At 35.7% G+C, this 22,003-nt stretch overlaps 2 protein-coding genes across 2 annotated transcripts; both read left to right on the top strand.

The window, feature by feature from the left end:
• The first annotated feature begins 31 nt into the window (after positions 1-31).
• On the top strand, positions 32-9,703 carry LOC122595350 (protein DETOXIFICATION 29-like). The gene is made up of 8 exons (XM_043767700.1): positions 32-420; positions 1,202-1,743; positions 2,439-2,525; positions 8,172-8,228; positions 8,320-8,558; positions 8,960-9,078; positions 9,162-9,248; positions 9,421-9,703. Exons 1-8 carry the CDS (start codon positions 100-102, stop codon positions 9,484-9,486), a joined length of 1,518 nt encoding a protein of 505 aa, XP_043623635.1. The 5' UTR covers positions 32-99; the 3' UTR covers positions 9,487-9,703.
• A 4,662-nt stretch (positions 9,704-14,365) lies between these two features.
• Positions 14,366-15,325, top strand: LOC122595353 (uncharacterized mitochondrial protein AtMg00810-like). Its single transcript, XM_043767703.1, has 2 exons — positions 14,366-14,510; positions 14,598-15,325. Exons 1-2 carry the CDS (start codon positions 14,366-14,368, stop codon positions 15,323-15,325), a joined length of 873 nt encoding a protein of 290 aa, XP_043623638.1.
• The last annotated feature ends 6,678 nt before the right edge of the window (positions 15,326-22,003 follow it).

The following is a 22,003-nucleotide window of genomic DNA, read 5'->3' as shown; positions in this document are numbered from 1 at the left end:
ATTGACACAGAAACAGTCTGTTTCAAACAGAATAGTTCCTCATCTTCATTCCCTCCAAAACAACATTGTTTCTGTCACAGTCTTTGAGCAAACATAACGATGGAAAACAGCCCCACATCACCGCTTCTATTCGACGAGGACGGTACTAAATCCCCGATCACCGTCCTCCCTCATCCGTCATCCTTTGTTGTCGATGCTAATGACATACCTCCGATCACTAGTATTAAGGATTTTTGTACACAATTTCGAGTGGAGTCTAGAAAACTTTGGTACCTTTCTGCTCCAGCTATTTTTACATCCGTTTGTCAGTACTCACTCGGTGCCATCACCCAAACGTTTGCTGGCCATGTTGGAACTCTTGATCTTGCTGCTTTTTCTGTTGAAAACTCTGTCATTGCTGGTTTCTCTTTTGGTATCATGGTTAGTTATCAATTTTGTATTAATAAATTTAATTAGCTATATAGGGAATTAAAATTTTAGATGAAATACTTTTGTTAATATTATAAATAATTAGCCCTAATATGTTACTGCAATTAGCCCACTTGATAGAGGCAAGGCTCATTACTAGTATAGAAATCGAGTAGTTTTTCTATCTAATATTAAAAAAACAAATACGTCATTTCTTCGGGTTTTTTTTCTTTGTTCAGAATTTTACGAAGGTTTAAAAATTTTCTGTATATCATCTCTGCAGATTTATGAAAGCAAAGATATATAAGAACTTTTATCAATTTTCACACTTATAATTGTAGAGAAAGTGTTTAGAAGCCTGAACAAATGTAAAATCTCTCTATAATTAAAAGTGTAGGAAATATTTTCACACCATATTCCCGAAACAAAAGAAAAAAATACGTGAAGAAATCGAGTGTCACAAGTTAATCTCTCTACTTTTAATTATGGATAAAAGTTATCTTTGTTTACACTTGGAAGTTATTATGTCTACAATTTCAGATGTCAACATTTTCATCATTTCATAAATTTATTCGCACTTATAAATGTAACGTAACGTACACATCTACAAAAGTGAACCACGTGCAGTGACCATTTATTTCATACAGTGAAGAAGTGTAAGTAAACATATAGCAGTATTGTTGTATATGTGAATAATTGTTTATTGTGAGAGTATTTGTCTGATAAAAATAAGTTAGAAAATGGAAATTGGCCTATCAATTTTTGATTATGAACTGTTGTATGATTTGAGTAGCTTGGAATGGGAAGTGCATTGGAGACATTATGTGGGCAAGCATATGGAGCAGGGCAGCTAGATATGTTAGGGATATACATGCAAAGATCTTGGGTGATACTATTAGTTACTGCTTTATTTTTGATGTTTCTATACATCTTCGCGACACCGTTGTTGAAATTGATTGGTCAAACAGAGGATATATCAAACGCAGCTGGGGAATTAGCTCTATGGATGATACCACAACTATTTGCTTATGCCATGAACTTTCCTATCTCAAAGTTTCTGCAATCACAAAGCAAAATGATGGTAATGGCATGTATATCAGCGGTCGTGTTCGCTCTGCATACATTTTTTAGTTGGTTATTTATGTTGAAATTGGGATGGGGGCTCGTTGGTGGAGCTGTGGTGTTGAACTTGTCTTGGTGGCTCATTGTGGTGTCTCAGTTGATATACATTTTTAGCGGGACATGTGGTCGAGCATGGTCTGGCTTTAGTTGGGTTGCGTTTCGTAACCTTTGGGGATTTGTTAAACTATCACTTGCTTCTGCAGTTATGCTTTGGTGAGTAAGCAATTTCCCTAACGCACCAGAACTTATTATGTTTATATCTTATCAGTTTTCGTTTTAATCTTGTTTTAGTATATTTCTAGATCGTTACAATAAAATGCATGCATTGAAAACTTTAGTACTATGATATTTGTACCATTACATGCCCTCAATGTTTTCATCAGAAGTCTTAGGTTCTAATCTCTTTAGGTAAACATTTTGGGGTGGCCAAGGTAAAGGGTTGGAAACATTCATGGAGATAACCAATTAGGCCATGTACATCTGAGTCAAAGACTAGTCTTCCCAAGGCGTAACGCGTAACAGGAATACGTCATCCGTTTACCATTTATCCATTAATATGTGCACCATTACATATCTCAAACATCTAGATTAAATTGTGTATTTAAAAAAAAAAAAGAAAATTCATTGAATTCTCATATGATCCAAGAAGATCTAATATGTAATTCAACCAAAACAGTTAAATATATAAATAAATGACTCTGCTTCTCTCTGTTATCATCTTAGACATGCAAACCATTTTCAGTAACTTCTTTTTTACAGTTTTCCTACAGGCTTTTAAAGGGTACTTTCTTGGGTTTGACAAAGAAGCCATTTCATGGTCATATATCATTTTCATATTTATTACTATTGTTTATACAGAACAACATTGTGCAGAAAGTAATTTATTAAAAATTGTGTACCAAATGCAGCTTGGAAACATGGTATTTTATGGCACTAGTGCTATTTGCTGGTTATCTTAAAAATGCTGAAATTGCTGTGGATGCACTTTCAATATGGTAACTATCATTCATCTTTTCACTTAGTCTTGTTTATTATATAAATTATTTAAGGATGAAATAAATGGAAATCTATTAAACTAGAATCGTTTTGTTATTGTCTGTATTCAACTCTCAATGTCTTTGTTTTTATATATCAAACTTTCATTTATCTAATATCGTATGAAATCTATTACCTCTTTATCAAGTAGCAAGTTATTTTGCTGACCATGTTAGGTTCACAGAGAGAACCTACAAACTCCTAAGAACAGAGAAAGAACAAGAACAATTTTTTTGGGACAATTTTCTCATCTTCATTCAAAAAGCAAAGGTTCCTTAAATATGCTACATTACCTATCGTGCACTTTATTCAGTTGCTAAGAAACAGGAAACGTGATTATCTATCCTATCACCACTACATGCAGTAACATAATCATGCAAACAAAAAAAGAAAATAATGGTCCATAATTGTAGGAAGCAGTTGGAGACTCAGTCTTTATTCCAGATAACGTGCAGGGACCTTATATAGCCTCTTGGGCCTTTGCATCATGCTAGTGGCATCTTCTTGTGGGCTGGACGAGCTGGGCTCAGTTGGGCTCGTATCAATTCCCTCCCCCTGAAATTCTTCATTGTCCCCAATGAGGGGAAAGCAAGGAAAGTCTTTTGTTAAAGCTTCATAATTTTCCCAAGTAGCTTCCTCCAGTGGTCTTCCCTCCCATTTGATAAGAAATTCCTTGTTGCCTTTACCATCCAGTCTTGAGTTCAGAACCGTCTCGGGAAGGAGAAGGTGCTCATTATCACTCGACAACAGTGGTTTGTCATCTGTTTTTTGATCCCCAAAGCTCTGTTTAAGTAGAGAGACATGAAATACAGGATGGATGCGTGATCCAGCCGGTAGAGCAAGGCGATAGGCAACCTTACCTATCCATTCTACAATCTTGTAAGGGCCAAAAAAACGTTGTGACAACTTTTTACTTTTCCGTTCTTCAACCGATTTCTGGCGGTAGTTCTTTAGGCGCAAGTACACAAGATCATCAACTTGGAACTCCTTATCGAGACGCTTTTTATTTGCTTGTTTTACCATTTGATCACGAGCACGAACCATAGCTTCTTTTAAAAACGCCAAGATGCGTTGATGTTCAAGGAGTGAAGAATCAATTGAAGCATTATTAGTAGTACCAGGAACATACTCATGTATCGTAGTTGCTTCTCGACCATAGACTGCCATAAATGGAGTCATATTAATTGTTGAGTGGTGAGTTGTGTTGTACGAAAATTCAGCAAGGTAGAGGTACCGTTGCCATTTTGTTGGTTCGTCAAACACAAATGCCCGTAAGTAAGCTTCCAAACAGCGATTAACCACCTCCGTTTGTCCATCCGTTTGTGGATGGTATGCACTAGAGTGCATTAACTTTGTCCCCATTTGCTTGAATAACTCGGTCCAAAAACGGCTCAAAAATATGGGGTCACGATCAGAGACAATTGAAGATGGGAGGCCATGAAGACGATACACTTCTTTCAGAAACATGGAAGCCAATGACGCAGCAGTGTAATGACTGGGCAGAGGAAAAAAATGAGCAAACTTGGATAACCTATCCACAATCACCCATATTGCGGTTTTTCCTTTAGAAGGTGGCAGACTTGTAATGAAATCCATTGATATATCGGCCCATGGGGTGGATGGAATGGGAAGTGGTTGCAAGAGCCCATAAGGTTTGTGGTTTGGTGTTTTTGTGGTTTGACAAACTGTACATTCTCTAACGAATTTGGCCACATCACGTCGCAAACCAAGCCAAGAGAATGATGTGGATAGCCGTTTGATAGTGGCGTTTACACCTGAATGGCCCCCAAGATAGGATGAGTGAAATTCCTGAAGTAATTTTGACCTTAAGTCGCTAACAGGGGGAACCATGATCTTCCCATTTATTAGAACCAAGCCTTGTCGGATTGAATGATGAGGAAATGAACCCGGGGCAGCTGTGATTTTCTGAATAAGTTCTTTGCCCAGGTCTGATTCTTGAAAATACTTCCTGATCTCATTTAACCATGGAGCAGTCGGGTGAGAGAGGGCTAAGTGCATCGGCATTTCGACACGACTCAAGGCATCAGCCACACGGTTATCTTTTCCTGGTGTATAGTTAAGCTCAAAATCATACCCCATTAGTTTAGTGATCCATTTTTGTTGCGCGGGTGTTTGTATGGTTTGGGTAAGAAGATGTTTAAGGCTATGGTGATCAGTGTAAACTTGAAACTTTCTACCCAAAAGGTACTGGCGCCATTTTTTTACAGCCTCGGTTATGGCATAAAGCTCTTTGATGTAGGTGGATTGGCCTTGCATTGTCGGGCACAACTTCTTACTGAAGAAGGAGATCGGGCGGTTTGACTGTGATAGAACAGCCCCTATTGCCGTTCCCGAGGCGTCTGTTGTGACATCAAAGACTTGTGAAAAATCAGGGAGGGCAAGTGTAATTAATTCAACCATTTGGGCTTTAAGCTGTAAAAAGGCTTCCTGGGCTTGTTCTGACCATTTAAAATTTGGGTTTTTTAAAAGATCGGTAAGTGGGGTGGCAATTTTGGCATAATGGGGTACGAAACGACGATAATAGCCGGTGAGTCCTAAAAAGGCACGTAGGGTAGTAAATGAGTTAGGTTGTGGCCACTTCTGGATAGAAGTCAGTTTATCGGGTTCAGGGGCCACACCTTGAGATGATATTCGGTGGCCTAAAAACGAGACTTCATGAACAACAAACACACATTTGGAAGGTTTTGCATGATATTTATTGTCAAGTAGAGTTTGAAACACATACCAAAGGTGTGAGTAGTGATTGTCAGCGGTATCACTATAGACAAGGATATCATCAAAAAATACCAAGACGAATCGGCGTAAAACTGGACGGAACAAGTCATTCATGGCAGATTGGAATGTAGACGGTGCATTCGTAAGGCCAAACGGCATTACGAGAAACTCGAAGTGGCCATCCATAGTTCGAAAAGCGGTCTTGTGGATGTCTTCTGGAACAACCCGTATTTGGTGGTAACCCGATCGAAGATCAATTTTTGAGAAAATCGTGGCTCCATGAAGCTCATCTAATAGTTCATCGATCGTAGGTATGGAAAACGATCACGAACTATGGTTGCGTTGAGGGCACGATAGTCTACACAAAACCGCCATGACCTGTCCTTTTTCTTGACCAATAAAACTGGGGGGCTGTAGGGGCTTTGGCTAGGCCGTATAACACCATCCCGCAACATTTCAGTAATCAACTCAGTCATAATCTGTTTTTGGAAATGCGGGTATCGATATGGTTTTACATTAATCGGTTGAGTTGCATCTTTCAATGGGATGTGGTGGTCATGAGGTCGGCTGGGTGGTAAGCTATGTGGCTTTTGAAAGAGTTTCTGGAAGCAAAAAAGGATTTTGGTGATTGTTGGGTCATCATGGGTGGGAAGTGAACAAGTCACATTTTCGGGTGGTGGTGAAGGTTGGTAAATCAGTGTATGAAGAGATGCTACTGATCTGTGCCTCAAGAGTACTGATAATGAGCTTGGAGAGATTGAGTTAACCAAAGGTTCTCTTTTAAGAGTGTGTGTTTGACCGTCCTTTTGAATAGAAATTTCTGGCACTGAAAAGTCAGCCGTGAGTCTGCCCAATGGGGCCAGCCATGCAAGACCCAATACGACATCTGTTCCTTCAATAGGTAAGATATAAAAAGGAAGTTGAAACTTGGCTTGTTGCAGTTGTAGACTGACATCAGGACAATACCCGGTGCATCGAATAAACTGCCCGTTTCCAACCATGACCGAAAATGGTTGTATTGGGTTGCTATGTAACTGCAATTGTGATGCGACTCGTGGTTGTATTATGTTGTAAGTGCTGGCACAATCGATAAGAATAGTGACGCGTTTTGAGTTGATATAACCGATAACACGTAGTGTTTGGCCCGATGAGATGCCGAAAAATGCTGCATCTGAGAGTGAAAAGTATTGTGGTGTGGCTGGTTCTGTGGTTATAGTGTCTTCTGTATCCGTTGAAGAAGTGTCTCGGTCATCGTTATCCACGATTAACAAAAATTGAGGGGGAGAACACTTGTGACGGGGAAAGAATTTTTCCGGGCAATTGAAACAAAGCCCTTCTTTCCGACGCTGTTGTATAGCTTCTGGTGAGAGTTTAGTGAAGGGTAGTTGTTTAGGTGGGTTGGAGACTAAGGGTGGCATGATGTTAGTTACAGATTTTCCGGTTAAATGAGTCTGGTGAGATGGTGGGGTAATTGACGGTGGAAGTGAGAGAACAGGAGATGTAGTGGTTTTGGGGTTATACGGTACTTTGTTTCTGGAGGTTAAGCCAAATTTATCTTCGACTAATCTAGCCAATGCACATGCTTGATGTAGAGTCGTGGGCTTCAAAATAGCCAACTCTGATTGGATCTCGACCTTTAGCCCAGAAATAAAACAATTCTTTAAGGTTTCTTGCGATAACCCAATAATACGATTACTTATCTTTTCAAACTCAGTTTGGTATGCTGCAACTGTTGTCACTTGACGAAGTTTGAAAAGTGTTGCTTCGTGATTTTCATAGGTTGATGGTCCGAAACGCAATTCAACCTCTCGTTTGAACTCGTCCCATGTGCCCAAGAGATCATTGTTAGAAAGATGTTGGTACCAAGAGAGGGCATCACCAACGAAGTAGAAGGCTGTCAAGGAAGCGCGCTCACCCGGGGGAATTTTGTAATATGAGAAGTAACTTTCGGCTTGGAAAATCCAACCAAGTGAATTGGTTCCATCAAATGTGGGTAGAACAATCTTGGGTGGTCGTGGTTCGTTTGTGTTTTTAGACGAGGATGGTGGGGTTTCGTGTTTGTTTTTGTTTGTTTTAGGGGTTTCAAGTGACAGTTGGTGGACAAGATCAGTGGTGTTTGATATGTGAGAATCAATTTTGAGGGTGAGGTTGTTGGTGGCTTCAACTAAAGCTGCAGTTTGAGTAGCCGATTCTGATGATCTAGTGGCAGCAGCGGTGGAGGCTGCAATTAATTGAGACAGTTGATCGGCAATGGAGGGTTCATCAGCAGAGTCTTTTTTTGGTGGCATGGTGGAGGTTGGAACGTGAATGAAAGCACCAATTGTTAGGTTCACAGAGAGAACCTACAAACTCCTAAGAACAGAGAAAGAACAAGAACAATTTTTTTGGGACAATTTTCTCATCTTCATTCAAAAAGCAAAGGTTCCTTAAATATGCTACATTACCTATCGTGCACTTTATTCAGTTGCTAAGAAACAGGAAACGTGATTATTTATCCTATCACCACTACATGCAGTAACATAATCATGCAAACAAAAAAAGAAAATAATGGTTCATAATTGTAGGAAGCAGTTGGAGACTCAGTCTTTATTCCAGATAACGTGCAGGGACCTTATATAGCCTCTTGGGCCTTTGCATCATGCTAGTGGCATCTTCTTGTGGGCTGGACGAGCTGGGCTCAGTTGGGCTCGTATCAGACCACTTGACGTTGCTATCATATAAAATTTCTAGATGGTCCATGAAAACTTCATTTGCTTAACCTTTTGCTATGCTTCATCGTCCTTGTGATCTAGTCTTTCGTGAATGTATTAGTTACTTGGAAGCGTTTGCTAAACGCTTCAGCAAAATGAACTGTTTCTGGTTTTTTGCAGTACAAACATTGTGGGATGGGTAGTGATGGTAGCTATTGGATTCAATGCGGCTATCAGGTAAAGCGTAAATCCTTATTGTTTAAATCATGAAAACCCAAAATAAGATGCTTCTCAATTGAAAACCATCCAATATTGATTACGGATGCAGTGTAAGGGTATCAAATGAATTAGGTGCTGCACACCCAAAAACTGCAAAATTCTCGGTGGTGGTGGTTGTGGTTTCAGCATTTCTAATCGGCCTTTTGCTTGCCATCCTTCTTATTATCTTCCGGAACCAGTATCCTAGCTTATTTGCAGATAGTGCAGAAGTTCAAAAAGCAGTTTACAAACTTACTCCTCTCCTAGCAACTTGCATTGTCATTAACAATATTCAACCTGCACTTTCAGGTATATATACATCCGTTATTAGAGGTAGCAAAATAGGAGGTTGGGTGGTAATAGGTCTTATTGTCAAAACAGCTTCGTGTCAAAGAATGTAATTACAGTGTGGGGGTTGAAATGGGCAGGTTTGTTATGATTGCAAAACTTATTTCATCTAAACAACAAATACAACCATTTTCTACATTGTAAGCCTTTAACGAGCCTTAAGTGACACTTGACTTGTTTAACCACTTTCTATTCTTTTATTTTTTTTCGTATCTAAATTGCTACATTTGACCTGTTTGACCCATTACAAATGAAACCTGATCTGACAAGTAGGTTTAAACTACAACATATATTTACTATCATTCTTCAGGGTGATGGCTAATAAGATGATGCACTAAAAAATCAATTGAAAACAAATGCAGGTGTGGCTATAGGGGCTGGATGGCAAGCTGCAGTTGCTTATGTGAACATTGCGTGTTACTACATATTTGGAATACCTCTAGGACTCTCTTTGGGTTTCGCAATCAACATGGGTGTACAAGTGAGTCATTATTTGTTTTAGTTCAATTTCATGCGTTTGGACTGTTGTTACAATAAGCTAATGACGTCACTAGCAACTTTCAGGGAATATGGATCGGGATGTTGACAGGAACAGTGGTGCAGACCTCGATCTTGTTTTGGTTTGTTTACACAACAAATTGGAATACAGAGGTACTTTATTATACCACCATTTTTAGTTCATTCTATTTTAAAACTTTTTTTTTTTTGGTCATAGCAGCATTGTGTGAATGCATCAACTTCACCAAATCTATTCCAACTGTGTTAGACATACAAAATATCACTACTTACAACACAATCGGTTTGATTTCGATTTGGAATGCAGGCCTCCATTGCTGGAAGGAGAATTAAGGAATGGGGAGGGCATCAAATTGCTACACCTGACCCATAGAATCAAAGGTTTAGATTAAGGATTTAACAACTTCGTACAAGATGAAAAGTAGCGCAAAATCATCTCGGTATTATTATTTTTTTTTAAAAAAGAAAAAGATGGTGTGTCAATATATTGAAATATCATACTTTTTTTCTTTCTTTATTCTATTACTGATAACCGGTACTCTCGTTGAATGTGCATTATTTTTCGTCTATTGTATTGCTATTCTTATTAATTTATTGTTTCAAACTCCCAAAGTGATGCCGATTGTTGATAACCGGCAATCCAAATAGGCCTATAATCGGCTGCCTATCTAGGTGGTGGGGGCATCACTCAACACCGGTATCTGAGCTTAAATCTATGACCTTGTGCTATCTGTTTCTATCCCAAAAGGATACCAAATATGCAATGACGATATTTACATTTACATAAACAATCAGAGATTGTCCTCCAGTACTAATTAATGCCGTAATGCGGCATAATTTGGTGTAGTTGTAACTAGTTTTAGACATGGAATCATGATGCTATAATCTATGAGATATATTCGTATTCTAACTATGTAATTAGTTGATCGACCACAATACAAATTACAAATTAAGAAGGATGCAAATTGTTTTCTACCGACATATGTAACCTTTAATTATCCTTAATTTTTTTTTGTCATATATAGACATCATCAACACTTTTTAACATTATACCTTTGAATGTTCATCTGGTCCATCTCTCCGTTTTCATTGTCAGTTGCACCAACAAATTAATGGTGTGTTTGCTTCACAGAATATTTTTGAAAGGAATGAAATCTGTTAAAAGAGTTGAAAATGGAATAGAATTTGACATAATGTTTTTCATTTTTTCAAGATTTAAGTGACAGACGGAATGAGATTCCTTCCCCAATCCCCATGGAATGTTTACATTCCAACAGAATGATATTTCTTCATTATTGAGCAACCAAACGCACTAAGAAAGGAATTAAATTCCATTTCCATCAGATTTTATCAGAACTTGTGAACCAAATGCGAAGTGTTTTTAAGTATCACCACCCCATTATAAACCATGATTTGTTCCAACTAAACTTCTGTCACTTTTTGCAGTTAAAACATAACACATAGTGTATACTGTTAGATAATGTGGGATCAGAAGCGGGTTCATCATATCCCTAGCATACAAGATCAAAGCCCATATAAGATCGGTCCAGAATAGGGTCCATGGTCAAGAATTAGAGTCGGTCATATTAACCTAGTTTCCATAATTAAATTTCAATTACTTGTATAAATAGAGATCCTTTGTAACTGTTTTGATATCTCGATCAATAATAAAAACTAAAGCTCGATTCCTTTATTTAACATGTATAAATAGAGCCCTAAGCAACCTGGGCATCATCATCTACCGATTCTAATCCCTCAATTTGTATTACCTAAATCAATACCTAAGCCACCATGACCGGAGAAGCGGCCGGCGGCTCTGGTAAAGACTTGGCATTACAATTAGCCGATTTTTTGCAAAACAATAATCATCAATCTCATAATCCCAAACTATCCGACAATCTCCAAATCAATTTAAAGCTAACCAGTACCAATTACTCCCTATGGACCCAAATGATTCGGGTTGCCATAAGTGGTCGATCAAAAGCTCTTTTATCACACTTAACCAAAAAACCACCAGAAAAAACAACAGCTGAAGAGTATGAGTCATGGGAACAAGAAGACCTGACTGTGTTCTCGTGGCTCATTCAAAACATCAAACCAATATTAGCCGGAAACCTTACCGAATATTCCACTGTTAAAGAACTCTGGGATGCTTTAGTTATCACTTACAGCAGCGGGAAAGACAAGCTTACAAACTTTAATCTGCACGTCAAGGCCAACGAGCTCAAGCAAAGTGACAAATCACTCGAAGATTTCTGGATTATACTTCAAGGTGTCTGGGGTGAAATCGATCGTCACGATCCAAACCTTATGACATGCCTTGAAGATATCAAAACTTATAATAGAATCCGATCCGAACAAAAATTATTTCAAATTTTGAACGGATTAGATCGAAAGTATGAATCAACCAAAAGGGAATTCTCATAACCGACCCATTTCCGGGCGGCTGAAGCCGCGTATGCCACCATACGGAAAGAGGCCGCTCACAAAAAGATTTTGGGAGCAACCATCACTGACATCGAAGGAACACAAGGCATAGCCACCGGTTTGATGATAAAAGAAGAAGATGGATTTGGGTTTGCCACCAAACGAATCAATCGGGTTAATGATAAAAAAAAACCCATGATTCAAGATGATAAGTCCGATCTCCTTTGTGATGAATGTGGTATGAAAAGACATACCAAAGATCAATGCTTCCGGTTTATCGGATATCCATCGTGGTGGACGGAAAATAAAAAGGGCCGGCGATACAACCCATCAGAGAGAAATAAACCCTCTACCGCTCGAACGAACCCCACCAAGGAAAGCAGTAGCAGTGATGGCCGGAAATCAGAGAAGGGTTTTGGTGGAGTAGCGGCGGCTGAGGGTGGAGATGGGATGGATTTTTCGGTGGTAGATGGTAAGAAGAGAGAGTTTATACTCTGAAAGCAGCAGCCACACACATATATAAATAGACAAAAACATTTTCTTTTCCCAGAAACATCTTTTAATACAAATAAGTTTGGGGAAAATGATTTAGGGTTGGGTAGTGGGCTCAATAAAAGGACTCGGCCAAGGTGGATAAGTGGGCCAAAGGATATAAGTGGGCCGAAACCCATAGCAAAGGGATTTATGGCCCGATCTGATCAATCTAAAGCGAATGGGTCTTGGATTTTCGATTGTGGTGCTACCGACACTATGACTTATGATATATCAGATTTTTCTGCTTTTACAAAACCAAGAAAGACTCATATTAGTGCTGCTAATAAAGGGAAAATGGATGTTATGAATGGAGGATCGGTTATGATTTCCCCAAACATCAATTTAACTAATTGTCTTTATGTTCCATCTTTGTCTCACAAACTTTTGTCAATCAGTTATGTGACAAAGGAACTTAATTGCTCAGTTCTCATGCATCCAACTTTTTGTTTGTTACAGGATATCAGGACGGGACGGATCATTGGGCGTGGCACTGAGAGAGAAGGACTGTACTATGTTGATGAAGTTACTGAAAGTGGGATTCATGCTTGCTCATGGAACTAGTGAAAGAGAAGCATGGTTATGGCATAGAAGATTGGGACATCCGTCAGTTAGTTATTTGCATATTTTATTTCCTAAACTCTTTCTGTTGAATAAAAGGATTGATTGTGAAACTTGCATTCTAGCAAAAAGTCATAGGCAATCTTTTAAGCCTCGTAATACTAGAGTTGATTTTCCTTTTTCGTTGGTTCATTCTGATGTGTGGGGTCCTGCACCGGTTGTTGGTGGACATAATTTCAAGTATTTTGTGATTTTTGTTGGTGATTACACCCGAATGACATGGATTTATTTTTTGAAAAATAAGGATGAAGTTTATGATAGGTTCACTGTTTTCTATAACATGGTCCAAACTCAATTTCAAAAATCTATCAAAATCATGAGAACAAAATGATTGGTGGAGAATATGTGAATTCTCAAATAAACCAGTTTTTTCAATCCAAAGGAATAATTCATCAAACCACTTGTCCACACACTCCCGAACAAAATGAGGTGGCTGAAAGGAAAAATAGGATTCTTTTAGAAATGACTAGGGCACTTATTATTGAGTCCTTAGTCCCTAAAAGTTTTTGGCGCAAAACTTTAGCTACTGCTACCTACCTGCTAAATCGTCTCCCTACAAAAATTCTCAAAATGAAAACCCCTTTGAAAGTCCTCTCTAAGTTTCATAAACTCCCATCAGTTCTTACTTTGCCTACTAGAGTTTTTGGATGTACAGTTTTTGTTCATATTCCAAAATCCTATCGTAATAAACTCGAACCGTGTGCTGAAAAATGTGTTTTTGTGGGATATGGGGTTACTCAAAAGGGGTATAGATGTTATAATCCTAAAACTCATCGTATGTTTACTACGATGAATTGTGATTTTTTGGAAACCAAGTACTTTTACTCTCAAGAGCTCAGTGGTCAGGGGGAGGAACAAAGTGACCCACTGAGTTGGCTTCAATACTCATCTAATTCATCAGAAGTTCAGACTCCAGATCCAGATAAAGATTTACAGTCCTCCTCCTCTCACAACCACAACCCAAGTCCAGACCTGATATCCGAGGTAAGTAATTCTGAACCAAGCCAGATTTTGAATGATATGGATATTCCAGCTAATGAAGTACATGGAAATGTTAATGAAGAGCCAGAGGAAAATGTTAATGGAAAGCCAGACAATATAGAAGCAGTAACTTCAGCGAATGCTCCAGAATGATATATTCTTCCACTGAGGTCTACCAGAGGAATACTGCAAAGCGATATTCTCCAGAAAAAAGTTCTCGATCTACTAAATATCCGGTAGGTAACTTTGCTAATGTTACAGATGGTGTTTCCTCTGAAGAAGCTAAAGCATTTGCAGCAAAATTATATTCAGAAGAGCTTCCATCAGGAGTAGAACATGCTTTGAAGTTAAAGAACTGGAAAGATGCTATGGATAGTGAAATGAAAGCTCTTATTAAGAATGATACATGGGAAAAGTGTGTTCCTCCAACAGGAAAGAATCCAGTAGGATGCAGATGGATATATACCATCAAATATAAACCAAATGGAGATGTAGAAAGATACAAAGCAAGACTTGTTGCCAAATGATACACTCAAACCTATGGCATTGATTATTCAGAAACTTTTTCTCCAGTTGCAAAGCTAGATACTATAAGGGTTCTTTTCTCAATAGCAGCAAATCAGGGATGGTCTCTTTATCAATATGATGCCAAGAATGCCTTTTTACATGGAGAATTGGAAGAAGAAGTATATATGGAAGCTCTTCCAGGTTTTTCTCATAATTTTAAACATGGGGAAGTGTGTAGGTTGAAAAAGTCCTTATATGGGCTTAAACAGTCACCTAGAGCTTGGTTTGGAAGGTTTACTTTTGCCATGAAGAAATATGGATATCAACAAAGTAACTCAGATCACACTTTATTCCTTCGTCATAGAGGAAATCTAGTGACATGTATAATAATTTATGTTGATGATATGATTATCACAGGAAATGATGAAAATGAAATGAACAAACTAAAAACAGCTTTGTTTGCAGAATTTGAGATGAAGGATTTGGGAGATCTGAAGTATTTTCTTGGAATAGAAGTTTCAAGATCCAAACATGGAATTTTTATATGTCAGAAGAAGTATATTCTGGATCTTCTAGCTGAAACAGGAATGATTGATTGCAAACCAGCAGATACACCAATGGTCATCAATCAGAAGTTATTTGTGAAGACAAAAGCTAAAGCTGCTGATAAAGATAGATATCAAAGTTTGGTGGGGAAACTTATTTATCTGGCTCATACTCGTCCAGACATAGCATATGCTGTTGGTGTGGTAAGTCAGTTTATGCATCAACTTCAAGAAGACCATATGGGTGCAGTTTTACGAATTATAAGGTATCTTAAGGGGACTTCAGATCATGGAGTGTTATTGAAAGCTAATGGTCATCTCAAGGTTCAGATATATACAGATGCAGATTGGGCAGGAGATAAAGGTAATCGAAGGTCAACTTCTGGTTATTTTTCAATGATTGGTGGTAATTTGGTTACATGGAAAAGTAAAAAACAAAAAGTTGTTTCCTTATCAAGTGCTGAAGTAGAATTTAGAGGCATAGCTAGAGGGTTAGCTGAAGCATTGTGGTTGAGAAAGCTTGTGACTGAAATAGGTTTTGCTCCTAAAGAAAGCATTCGAATAATGAGTGATAATGAAGTTGCTATCCAGATCTCATAAAATCCAGTTCAACATGATAGAACCAAGCATGTGGAAGTTGATCGTTATTTTATGAAAGAAAAATTGGAGAATGAGATTATTAAGCTACCTTTTGTTAAGTCTGAAGAATAGCTTGCTGATATTCTAACCAAAGCAGTAGGAACATCTATGTTCCATAAGTGTTTAAGCAAGTTGAATTTTGGTAGTCCCGCTATTCAACTTGAGGGGGAGTGTTAGATAATGTGGGATCAAAAACGGGTTCATCATATCCCTAGCATACAAGATCAAAGCCCATATAAGATCGGTCCAGAATAGGGTCCATGGTCAAGAATTAGAGTCGGTCATATTATCCTAGTTTCCATAATTAAATTTCAATTACTTGTATAAATAGAGATCCTTTGTAACTGTTTTGATATCTCGATCAATAATAAAAACTAAAGCTCGATTCCTTTATTTAACATATACATCATATATATCGGTGGTACTAAAATTCTCTATACTGTTATAATTAGTTTATCTTAGCGTTAAAGTCAGCTTGTGTGATCGCCGAAGGTATGGTGCATACATGGTCGAGCCTGCTCGATATGGGTGTGTGCTTTGGCTAATCCAGTGGCGAGGGTGGACGCAATTATACTAATACTATATTAATACTAGTTGTATGCCTGCACGATGCGGTGGTGTAATGGCGGCGACGGTGGTATTGGGTGGTAGTGGTCCTCCCTGTGGCGGCAGCTACGACAATGAGTAGTGTAGATTATTGATACAAAAGGGTAGTGTAATTATTTTAGGAGTTAAAGATTGATGTTGTAAAATTAGAGGGATGTAATCATTTGAATTTTTAAAAGTTGGTGAGATTCAAGGGCCACATCTTATCCCTTGGATCAACCATCATCTATTCTCAAAATTAATATGGAAAAATACACAAAGATGAGTATTTACATCATTAGACAAATTATAATAACCAACATACACACAAATATCTCTTTTTTTTTCTTCTGATTCTTGATACCTTGGACAATCACCAGCAACACAACACCCTTACCAGCACCACCACTACCACCACCACCGTGTTCAGTTCATCATCGCGTTCAGATTGAAATGGCACATCCATTGTTGGCTTCATCGTGGTCATCATGTCCATCGGTCATCATCAATGGATCTTGAAGATATTAATAACAATTGAAGAATGTATTGAATACAGTACATGGCTTTTTGTTATGTAAATTTGAAATTTGTCAGATGATAATCAAATGTAATTAGATAACATGTGATTTAGATGTGATTCACAACTCTAGATGATAATAAGAGGTGAATATGACAGTAGGGAAACTCAAGAAGAAATCAAATGAATGCCTGACTCGATCCAAGAACTTAGTAAGCAAAGCTAGAAGAATCAGGAAAACAAGGAATGAGGGGGGGGGATTATGAGACCCCCCATGAGACCGTCTCTTACACTGGTAGTGGTTAACCAACGTCCTATACGTTGGAGCTTGGCGTCTCAGATGCTGGGACAGTCTTGCTTCACTTCTCACCCGCCAACATTGGCGTCTCATACGCCGACCTATAATTGGACATTTTGGCGTCTTGACTCACCTATTTTAGCGTAAATCAGGAGGTGCGAGCGTAAAGGATCAAAAATGACAAGAGGAGACCACCGTCTCATACGCCAAGTGGGGCGTATGAGACGCCAGGCCTGTACAAAAATGGACCTGCACACACACATTGAGCTAAACACGACCCAAACACCACCGTAACTCCATATTTGACCTAGAAATCGGTTTGAGGAACGTCTAAACTCAGTTTGAACATAAGCAAGTATGTTTGAACATTAATGAACATAAACCACTACACAAAATCGATCCATAACCTTAAATCTTGCTCAAATCGGTCCTTGACCCATTTCAAACCATAATGAAACCCTAACAAATTCGTTTTTGACCCGATTATGACCAAGAACTATTATATTTGACTTTGAAACATGTTTATAAACATAAAGAAATGAATTTGAGATGAATTTAACTTACCAAATCTTCCACCAAAGTGTTAAACCGGAATTTGACTCGAAAGAAGAGATTCCTTACACTTGAGAGGCCCAATTTTTGATATAATGTTAAGATGATGATAAGGATAATGATTCTTTCACAAATCTTGTTTGAAGAGCAATAAATGAGCTAGGAATTTAGAGAGAGAGAGAGAATCTTGCATTTAGTGAGAGAGAGAAAAGATAAGAATGAATGAGTGGATGCGAAAGTGTAAGTGTTGGGATGGGGATGGGGATAGGTTTAGGTTATAAAAGTGGGTCATGGGTTAGGGTCAACCCATGGATAAGCCAATCAACGTTTCTAGTTAAATTAAACATCGCGAAGTATCGTATTCTCAATTAAAACAATAAATTAACCCCCAATAGCACATTGAACACAAATTTGGACCACAAATGAACTCGATCATATATTACCAACTAAATTAGTAAATCAAATTCTACATATAATTAACTAGTCAACGAAGTCAAATTTCACAAATGTTATATTATTGCTACATTACTTTGTGTGTTATCTACGTAGTTTTGTTCCTTTTATTGCAAATCTGAAGATAAATTGTAATTTTTTTACTAAAAATTATTGAATATGTAATATTTTGGTAAATGTATTAAGATAATGAATTTATATTTTGTTTATAAAGATGTCTCACACACACATATATATATATATAATTATATTATATTATGTAATATTTAAAAAAGTCTTGACTCTTACAAGTCAAGTCACGTTTCAAGTCACGAATCAAAAAATCATGTTTTCGAGTCCAGTTATAGCCATCATTTTGCATGTTTATTTTTTAAAGCATCTAAAAAATCGATTACTTGATTATGGTAACTATAAAGGGAAGAAGTCCAAAAATTATATTGTACAACCTCTCAACATGTTTGTTACAATTGATGATGTCATTTTGATATATCACATATTTACTTTCAAAACATAATGGCAAAGAGGGTTTTGATTATTAAAATGTAAAAACTAGCAATAATTTGTACTTCTAACATTCAATATAATTCTCTCAATTAGTAGACATCTTACTTCTGCATTTAATTGTTATTACTACAATATCAAAAAGTTATTAAAAGTAATTTAGTTATTTCATGTTACTTTTGATCATTTGATGCATACAATATTGTGAAATTGAATAATAAATGCATAGAATATGAGATTTGAAAGATAGATGGATACAACAAAAAAATGAGTGAAAGTTCCCTAGCTGCATTTTCAATCAGTTAGCTCAAAAAAAACATACCGTTTTTATTATAACACTTTAATTTTATTTTGTTTATCATGTTCGTGTTTGTTTATTTAATATTTAATTGTTATGTTATTGTTATCTCTTTTAATTTATTTTGTAGCTAATTGTAGTTTGATCATGACTTCTTTTTCTATTACAAAAGAGTTTATTCTTTTAAATTTGTTTTGCTCATATTTGTTACATGTTTTATTATTTATTATTTTGATATTTACTTTATATATATATATATATATATATTGAGATTATGAAGACTAGCATATATATGTATGAAAATAGTTGGACTCATATAAATCACAAATAATGCATGTAGCGTACCCATGTATCAGAAAAAAGTCAAAAACTTTATTTAATTACAAGACACATATCGTCCTTAATAATTAATTGGCAAGAGGATTCAACAGACATCGTCAAATACTTGTCATATTCAACTTACGTGGTGTTTGTTTAATGATTTAATAAATAAGTCGTAACTTAATCAAAAATATTTAATCCATTAAGTCATTGAAAATATTTGATTTTTTAACTTAATAAACAAAAAAGTACAGACATTATTTATCCATCCAGTCACTGTATCAATTTAGTCACTTAATGACTACAAAAACAAACAGGCCCTTACGCTGTAACGCTAACTTTTTCTCTAATCTATTATATAAATAAAAAAAGTTTTGTTTACAATTATTATTTATAAAAATAAACTTACTTGGCATTATTAAAAAATTTCTTATAATTTTTTTTTCTTTTTTACTTAGATAATTTATAACATCATTTATTAGTTAACTTTTTGCTTTTTTAACTCATTAATATACAAGAAATTAGATATAGCTAATTTTTTTTGTTAGTGGTTCAAAAAAATAATCATTTTTACTAATTTCAACTTAAAATATGTTAAGTTTTAAGAAATAGCCAAGTATTTTTACTTTTAAGTATCTTAATGTTAATACTTTTAAGATGTATAATATTTTTTATATGCATATTTAGAGTGCTATAATTGACGAAAACTTTTTTCTCATTAAAAGTATAAAAAGTTTTATACATCTTAATTTTAATCTATGCTATTATGCGTTTGTAAAAATATGACATAGCATTATAAACAAAGTTGTACAACTTTTTGAATTTTTTCTTTTTATTTTGTGTTATTCATGAATGAAATGAGTTTTAACTTTTAAATGAGTTTTCATTATATTATTTTAATGAAATATTCTATAACAGGTTTAAAAATGCTTCAATAATTCAAAAAGCAAAACATTTATCAGTTTGTTATATTAATAAGTATGCAAATGAGTTATATGTTTTTTTAAGTCATATATTTCTTTTACTATTGAAACACTTGACATAACATACATTTTTCAACATATCAAAATGAGAGTTTTTTTATTTTTCCCGTGTAATACGTAGGTTATTAAGCTAGTTAAAAATAAAACAAGCAAAATCATCATTATTTATTTATTGCAATGATCCAAATCTTTAAAATAGACAAAATAAAAAATATATGTTAAGTAGAGGTTTTATATGCTAATGATATCGCACAGACTTTGCATCACATAAATCATATGGGTTGATGATATGTAGGCACTTATATATATATATATATATATATATATATAATATTGTTCAAGTTTGGTCAAATCTAAACTACCTTATAAAACATTTATCATCTACTATTTTTTTAAAAAACAACCTGATCTACTCAAATCACCCATCTCTTTTACCATTAGTTTAACCATACTACTTTGAGGGGGAAAGAGTTACCCAAGACCCCTTAGTTTACACATAATATTATTTTATTTTTGGGATAACAAATAACTTTCTCATATATATATATATATATATATATCGGAAAAGTGAATATGAGGTTGTTCTCATCTAAGCTTAGATATAGAATACCTCACGTACAAATATTTTAAAATTTTTTTGTATTTTAAATAAATATGTCCCTCATGATTTTATAATTGTAAAATCAAGATGTGAGGTGTTCCCATCTAAGTTTAGATAAGGGACAACCCCAAATTTATTTTCCCCTATATGCGTGTATATATATATATAATTTGTAATTACTATTCACATTGAATTATCTTAAAAAAAAAGGTATAATATATAAATATGGATGGATTGGTATTTGAGGTGACTTGAGACCATGTGTCTTAGATTTTAATCTTGGTGTATAAAATACTTTCAAGATTGGAGACAAAGGTTCACCCAATAATGGATATTCTTTAAAATGGAAATTACGTATATGAAGACATATGTCTGCTCAGCCCCAAAATTACCGTTTTAATAATAAAATAATGATAAAAGATATGGTATGTAAATAGAATGAGTTCAATGTTAAACTTTTTTATTTTTTTAGGTGTAAATTACTCATAAATATCTAGAAGTCTTAACATTCAAAAGTTTGAAAGAAAAATACTCTCGAAATCCCCATAGTTGAAAACTAAATGCTACGACCCACAAATGCTTCAATGACAACTACCCCATTAAATTTCAAGTAGTGAAAATAGGTCACTCAAGTAAATACCATTAATTTCATTTCATTTAATTTAATATCCTTTCATTTCAATTTCAAATATACACCAATACATGAAGATTCATAACAGTTTCATCTCATTTCAACCAACTCTTATTCAAATAATTATTCATAGACAACTTCTCGATCTCACTATCTAAAAATCACTTCAAGATGATCACATATACATGTTCCTTTTGATAACTAAAAAAGAGCCACTGATATCTTTTGCTCATTTTAAAAAAGGGATCGATCTCATCACTCTTTGGTCATCAAAATAAGTTTTTGTAAGTTACTATTTCACACACACACACATATTGCAAATCTGTGAACATATGACATCTTTGATGCTAGTAGATTACCACTTGTGTGTTCACATCTATGTGGAAAGATCAAGGATCTAATATATATCTAACATATACTCACACATTAATCAAAATTATAGTTTCTCCACTTGTCTTTAAATGTTTCATTCATTTGAGATGCTGCCTTCATTTGTGGGTCATATAGTCGCATGGTTACGGTAACACAAGGGTGTCACCCCATTGATTGATAATTTCTCTTGCTTGAACAATAATAGTTTTCCAAAGTGATAAAGGTGAGTTGACGTTGGTATTGTAAGCACGATAAAACTACTTAGATTATAATGTATCTGTGAGTATATGTGGCTCATGGCCTTTATATATGAGTTTATAGAAGAAAAAAAGATGGATGGTATCTTTTTCGCAATGTTCCATTTTGGATAGCTTTCGTCCTAGATTTAGCTCTTTTTTGAAGAGTCATCTAAAAATTGGCTTGATGAATTGATTCGACTATTTTTCTACTGTTAGATATATGTTTTAAGTTAAAGTAGTAAACTATCTCAGTCAAAAGTAAAGATTTGATCCCACCTCTAGTTATTA

The sequence above is a fragment of the Erigeron canadensis genome, chromosome 4, assembly GCF_010389155.1.
Source record: "Erigeron canadensis isolate Cc75 chromosome 4, C_canadensis_v1, whole genome shotgun sequence".
Taxonomy (NCBI): domain Eukaryota; kingdom Viridiplantae; phylum Streptophyta; class Magnoliopsida; order Asterales; family Asteraceae; genus Erigeron; species Erigeron canadensis.
This window is presented reverse-complemented; position numbering and strand designations above follow the sequence as displayed.

Excerpts from the sequence above, each read along its gene's own strand:
- LOC122595350 (XM_043767700.1), top strand. The coding sequence starts at position 100 with ATGGAAAACAGCCCCACATCACCGCTTCTATTCGACGAGGACGGTACT. Across the intron at positions 8,559-8,959 it reads TATTCAACCTGCACTTTCAG|GTGTGGCTATAGGGGCTGGA; the intron begins GTATATATACAT and ends AAACAAATGCAG. Across the intron at positions 9,249-9,420 it reads CAACAAATTGGAATACAGAG|GCCTCCATTGCTGGAAGGAG; the intron begins GTACTTTATTAT and ends TTTGGAATGCAG.
- LOC122595353 (XM_043767703.1), top strand. The coding sequence starts at position 14,366 with ATGGAAGCTCTTCCAGGTTTTTCTCATAATTTTAAACATGGGGAAGTG. Across the intron at positions 14,511-14,597 it reads GAAATATGGATATCAACAAA|GAAATGATGAAAATGAAATG; the intron begins GTAACTCAGATC and ends TGATTATCACAG.